The sequence below is a fragment of the Bidens hawaiensis genome, unplaced genomic scaffold (genome assembly GCF_021521415.1).
Source record: "Bidens hawaiensis isolate Kalapana, Puna unplaced genomic scaffold, B.hawaiensis_p1.1 tig00042984_1, whole genome shotgun sequence".
In the NCBI taxonomy this organism is placed as follows: Eukaryota; Viridiplantae; Streptophyta; class Magnoliopsida; order Asterales; family Asteraceae; genus Bidens; species Bidens hawaiensis.
The window spans coordinates 142,881-149,236 of NW_027505817.1; the positions used below are offsets into that span (position 1 = coordinate 142,881).

Here is a 6,356-nt window from a genome sequence, read left to right on the forward strand (position 1 = left end):
TTTATTATAGAAAAACAACCTGACCTTTCTTTATCAGACAATACATGCTTATCCAAACAGTCATGATTTAACTTCTTTAACGTAAGATCTTATTTTCCCTTGAATGACTAATATTTATTAGCACAACACCAAAATCATGTTTTGCCACAGGTGGGGTTTTCCGTAAATAAAGGTAAAGGGTAAGGAGATAAGTGTAAAACCAGAGATGTAAACTTCACTTATCAGTTTAGGGTAAGAGTTGTTCTTCATCACTTTTCTGAACCATATAGCAAATATGGCACATTGTCATTTTCCCAGCCAGCTCGCTCTCTCTCTCTCTCTCTCACACACACACACACACACAGTGATATAGGGCGCACTATAATGATATACAAGATGGTTATATATATAGGCAAACAAAATAATTAAGTAACAAGTTGAACTCTCTCTCAGAAATTGGTACTCTATTCTTTTTCCAAGGTTTGTGTCTTCATCACTTTACCTTTAAATCTTCTTGCACATTTTCCTACATCTTTACACACCTATATGTGTGTGTATATGTATATATGTACAGAGAGAGAGAGAGAGAGAGAGAGAAAGAAGGAGATATAAGAGAGGTCATCTGTGTCCTTTTGATCACTCCTTTATTTCTTCTTGTTATTCTATGATTATTTACCAAATGGAAGAAATAGATACTAAAGAGTATTGTTGCAAGAAACTAAAGTTCCCAATGAAGAAAGTGAAACTTGCTTCTAGGCTTGATGAGGTCCAGTCTTTTTGGTTGTTTTTTGATGTTTTACTTTTATTTAATTCACTTAAGTAAAAATTCAACAAGCTAGCTAGGGTTTCAAAATATTTTGAATCTTTCCTTTTGGTTTAACTTTAAACCTTTTTGTAACACTAATTGCTTGTACCTTGATTTTGGGCAAGGAATCATTACAGATCTACAACCTTTTGTTGATCTCAATTATCCGGAGCTAAGTCCGAAAAATAAAGCTACCTGCACTATAGATCATATATTTGTGTGTGTTTATGTATGAAAACTATAAAGTATCATATGTATTTTAAAAATAGATCGGTTTCAAGATGTAACAAAATTCCTCTTTATATTGTTAATGCGAATAACTGAGAAACGATTTTGGATCGGGAGTGTTATGCGGATTGATTTAAGATTTGATATGACAAATGGTAGTATGCTAAATTGCTGTTTGGTACAGGAAAAGAAGATGGGGAGAGGGAAAATTGAGATCAAGAGGATTGAAAGCAACACCACTCGTCAAGTCACCTTCTGCAAGAGGAGAAACGGGCTCCTAAAGAAGGCTTACGAGCTTTCGGTTCTCTGTGATGCTGAAATCACTCTAATCGTCTTCTCTAGCCGTGGAAGAGTCTACGAATACGCCAATAACAAGTAAATATTCTCTAAATTTTGCTTCCCTTTTTTACCATATGTTCTTTGAATATGATTCTGAAATAGTTCCATGATATTCGATCGATCCAAGATCCATGAAAGTTGAAGTAACTAATTATTATACATGAAAGTTAGTTACCTGATCAGATTTTTTAACAGTCTGATTGAATTTAGATGTTTAGATTAAATATGATTATAACTTGGATAACATAAAGTTAGGGATACAAACTATGACTTTGTAGACTATGCAAAGAGTTTATAGCTACCTCTTGTTTAAATTCTAACTAAAATTTAATATTACCAACTACAAATCCCTGTTGACCCAGGAAATGTTCTTTCTTACAACTCAAAATATAAAAATTTCCGAAATTGACTAATTGTATCTCGAAATCAAAGTTTAGGTTTACCAGCATGTTCTTGTTATTTAAAAGGCACATAATTTTATAAAGAAAATTTAGTACTTCTTTTGCAAGATAATCTTTTGAGCACATAAACCTTAAGTTAAATGCAACTAGGTATCATGATGTTCTATGAGTAATATCTTGTACAAAATCAATTTTTACCTTTCTATTGCATGCTTTGGAAGTAGAAGTTGCTAGAAAGACCATTGTTCCTATTTTGGTGCAAGTAAAGTCTGAGTGATTGAAGTGTACCAGTAGCATGAGAAAAGGTTTTGCTTTTACAATCTACACATTGGATAAAATCCATCTATGCTGAGATTTTGTATTTGAAACACAATTAAAAGGAAACTATAGTTTCTCAAGTTTTTGCCATTTCTATGATGGTCTTTGTCTTTTCAAATTTAGCAAGATGCATAGATATCAACATGGTCAAAACCCTATATATATAATTTTTTGATATATTAGTGATTTGTACTTCTGTTTTAGCATAAAATCAACCATAGAGAGATACAAGAAGGTGACTTCAAATACACCAGGCACATGGACAACTGAAGAGATCAATGCTCAGGTAAGAACTTAATTCTCTATACTTGCTCTGCGTTTCAAATTACATAATATTGAATTATAATATATTGAAGTCTTTGTGTAAACATATATATATATATATATATATATATATATATATATATATATATATATATATATATATATATATGCATGTCACCAAACTAAATTTGATCATTTGATTAAATGACTACAAATAAAAACTTTTGTATGTCACATTTATAACTTTAAAAGATATCACTCATAAACTATAGTTACGAGAGAGAAAAATATGTTGCTAACCTTTTGTGATGAACATGTGTCTATATTTATACACTTTAAATTACAATTAAAAACTATTCATAAAAATATATGATGATTGTAAAACTATCAACTTTTATATTTCATTCTCTTTACTTAAAAACATTTTTACTTATAATTACCTCCACAACACAAGTAACCTAATTACTCTTTATTTATTCGTGGGCATATCTTTTTTACGTTGAATTAAACATTATGGTTGACTTTTTCTTGTTGAATGCAGTTTTATCAGCAAGAGTCAAAGAAACTTCGTCAGCAGATTCAAATGCTTCAAAATACTAACAGGTGACTGAAAACTCATTCAAAAGTTATTCAAAATGATTTTTGGTTACAACTGTAGAGCTCTAATTCTATTGTTCTAACTAGTGGTGTAAACAAGTCAAGCCGAGCCCAAGCTCAACTAGGCTAGCTTAGCTCGGCTCATTTTGACTTACGAGAACCTGAGCTCGAACTCGGCTCATTTCGAGTTCTTTTTCTAAAGCTCGGGCTCGGCTCTTGAGTTTTTTTAAGCTCGGTCTCGGCTCATTTATTATTTATTAGTTACTATATATACGTTTTTTTAGTTATGTTTATATATTTTGAGAAAAACCCTTAAACGAGCCCAAGCTCGGCTCGAGCTCGTGTAGACCTCAAACTAGCCAAAACTTGGCTCAAGCTCGGATGTGTGGTGTGAATTTAATACATAGAAGTTCATGCTACAAATGGATTGTTATTGAATTACATCGAAACAGAAGGCAAGCGGGCAACAAGCTGCGCCGCTACCCCCTTTTTGAATCGCAAAACCCAATCTTTTAAAAACTATATTTGCTGATCTTGGAGTCATAACATTACTTTGCATGACCCGCTGAACACGGGTAAGTAGCTCCACAGCTTCAGGCGCGAGGAAACCAAAAGTGTCAAAAGCAAAAGGAATAAATACATGTTGGTTGTCAAGACACGCCTTTTCGTGTTTTGCCACCTTACCTGAAGCGACTTTTAATGCGGCTTGACCGACCGCGAAACCACTACTCCCTAAGCCCACCAAAGGAGAAACCCCTGTTAAATCCACACACACGTGTTTCCCTCCTATCCATCCAAACACCAAAATGTCAGCCGGTCGAAGAGATGATCTTCCCTCCGACGGGTCAGTCAGGAAATTCACAGGTGCTTCTTTCTTAACAGAAATTCCAGCTCGCCTGAATATATCAAAGAGCACATCCCTAACCAGATCGTGTCGGTACTTGAACCACGGGAGCTCTTTACACAAAGCTCAAGCTCGATAACTAAACAAGCTTTATTTGAGGCTTGGTCTTGGGCTCGGCTTGAGCTCGTAAACGCTTGCCTCCTTTCGAGCTCTTTATCGATCCAAGCTCGAGTAGCTTGCAAGCAGCTCGGCTCGTTTGCGCTCCTAGCTCTAACGGCCAAATGTTTTATTATTAATTTTTTCCTCTTTTTCGTGTTTTTTTATTATTATTACAACTATGGTAGATTGTTTGAAGCTAAGTGTGGTTCATAGACACTCAATCCTTAATTTCCTTAATCATGTTTTTATTTTGTAACAGGCACCTCATGGGCGAAGGACTGGACTGCTTAAATCTGAAGGAATTGAAGCAATTGGAGGGAAGGCTTGAAAAAGGGATCTCAAGGGTCAGGTCCAAAAGGGTATAAAACTCTCTATCATATTCACATATGTTTGTATATGAATATGCATATGTATTTGCATTCCTCACTATGATACACCCCCTGTGCACAAACTATGTATTTGCATATAGCTTTATAATAATTCACTTTATAATCAAACCTTTTCATACAACCGTTGTCATGTATACACAGTCTAAACAAGTTTTTTCGTAACAGCTACTTTAAAACTATTGTCGCACGCATATAACATATAAATTTCTTAGCTTTATTGCATCCCTCTTTTATCCCCAATATTTATTGTATGATAATCAACTCTTGTTATTGAACAAATTTCCAAAAAAAAATGAAGTGGTGTTACAACTAATTTGACCTTTGTTTTCATTTAACTTTAAACAGAATGACATGATACTCGCTGAAACTGAAGCTCTACAAAAAAGGGTAACCCTGCTTATATATGTTCACCATTCTTCTTTCCTTGATGATTGTTTCTAATTTCATCTTGGTATCTTAATTTATTGGTTACAACAGGAAATCGAGTTGGAAAATCTAAACACTTTCTTGCGTTCAAAGATACAAGTAAGTTGTCCTCGTATGAATATATATCAATAAGCCCGTATAATTAATTAAACATAAAATGATAATATATCAATTAGTGGTAATTGCATGTTGTGTGAGTATGAGTGTGCCATATATTTGTGGAAACAGATGGCTGAGAGCATGCAGCAGCTAAACATGAACGCTGCACAGGAGTATAATGCATGGCAAGCCTACATGGCTAGGAACACACTGCAACTGAATATTATGGGGCCGCCTATTGAGGATATTCCTTCAGAATACTCCATTCCTGTGAAGCCTTTTCTTCACCTTGGGTATACAAATTTAACTACTAATTAATTAGTACTCTTGAGTCTTTAACATTGCTTCATTTAATAAACACTTTTTTTATTAATTATAAGGTGATGAGGCGTAGGGAGTACGGCTGTGATGATCACGACAATGATGCGGTGGTAGCGCATTGTGCGTGTTGCTGTTGGAATAAAAATTTTATGGATCGTGTTATGTGTGTGACTTATGGAACACTATGTTTAAGTAATTGATGCCCATGTAGGGTGGAGTATGTTGTGTGTGTTTTTATTGTGTGATGTTATCAAATGTTTTAATTTGGATGAAGTTTGTTGTTATAATAAGCTTCTAAGAAGTTGGAAACTTGAATTTCTTATCAATTATCGACTTTCCTGACATGATATTAACCAAGGCCATTCCTCTAGTACCGCTACAAGTCCATATATAAGTATATAACCCGAGAATTAATGATGATGAGATGAAACCCAATAATAATAATAATAATAATAATAATAATAATAATAATAATAATAATAATAATAATAATAATAATAATAATAATAATAATAATAATAATAAGCCAACTGGATTTCATTTGCTCAATGTGCATATATAATGCCTTGTTAGATTAAAGAAACTAAGGTCCATTGTATCCACATATATGGTAACGTTTCGTAAAAAGGAACCGAACTCCATTTTACCGAAATTCCTTTCTTTAGCGTTTCTTTTTGTTCGTGTTTAAACTCTTCTTAAAATACAACTGATTAGCCAATGACTTAGTCAAGTACAATGACTCCAACTCGGACCAAACAAATGCTATAGATACTTGTTTTGACACTTCATGAAGAACTCGATCACCAAGGCTCAAGAGATGCCTTCTCAAGTATGTGTGTGTATATATATATATACACACACACATACTAGATTTTATCCCCCGTATTACAGGGGTTGTTTTACATTATTCGTTTTTAATATTTATATATATGTATATTTAGATTTTAATTTTATTTTTTTACTATAAAATTGTTTATTAATTATAAATAATATCTTTTTCTTTTTAAATTGGATATTAAATTTTAATATCCCTATTTTATAGGATTTTCATATCAAATAATTGGTAAGATTAATTTTTAATTTAATGAGATGTTATAACCCGTTTAAGAGCTATCTGACCAAAGACCCATACCCATGAATTTGGGTTAAATCAATGAGATGCCTCCATTTAAAAATCAAGCAATCTG

General features: G+C 33.2%; 1 protein-coding gene across 3 annotated transcripts; it reads left to right on the forward strand.

The window, feature by feature from the left end:
- Window positions 1–397: 397 nt before the first annotated feature.
- LOC143615453 (agamous-like MADS-box protein AGL11) lies at window positions 398–5,289 on the forward strand. Of its 3 annotated transcripts, none has more exons than XM_077088575.1 (9): window positions 398–459; window positions 1,197–1,387; window positions 2,275–2,356; window positions 2,876–2,937; window positions 4,194–4,293; window positions 4,669–4,710; window positions 4,801–4,848; window positions 4,978–5,141; window positions 5,229–5,289. In XM_077088575.1, the coding sequence occupies exons 2-9, from the start codon at window positions 1,206–1,208 to the stop codon at window positions 5,230–5,232; spliced, it is 684 nt and encodes a 227-aa protein (XP_076944690.1). In that variant the 5' UTR covers window positions 398–459; window positions 1,197–1,205; the 3' UTR covers window positions 5,233–5,289. The 3 variants fall into 3 exon arrangements, with proteins under 3 accessions (XP_076944690.1, XP_076944689.1, XP_076944688.1); XM_077088574.1 differs by lacking the exon at window positions 398–459 and adding an exon at window positions 672–745; XM_077088573.1 differs by lacking the exon at window positions 398–459 and having other exon boundaries at window positions 1,051–1,387.
- Window positions 5,290–6,356: the final 1,067 nt, after the last annotated feature.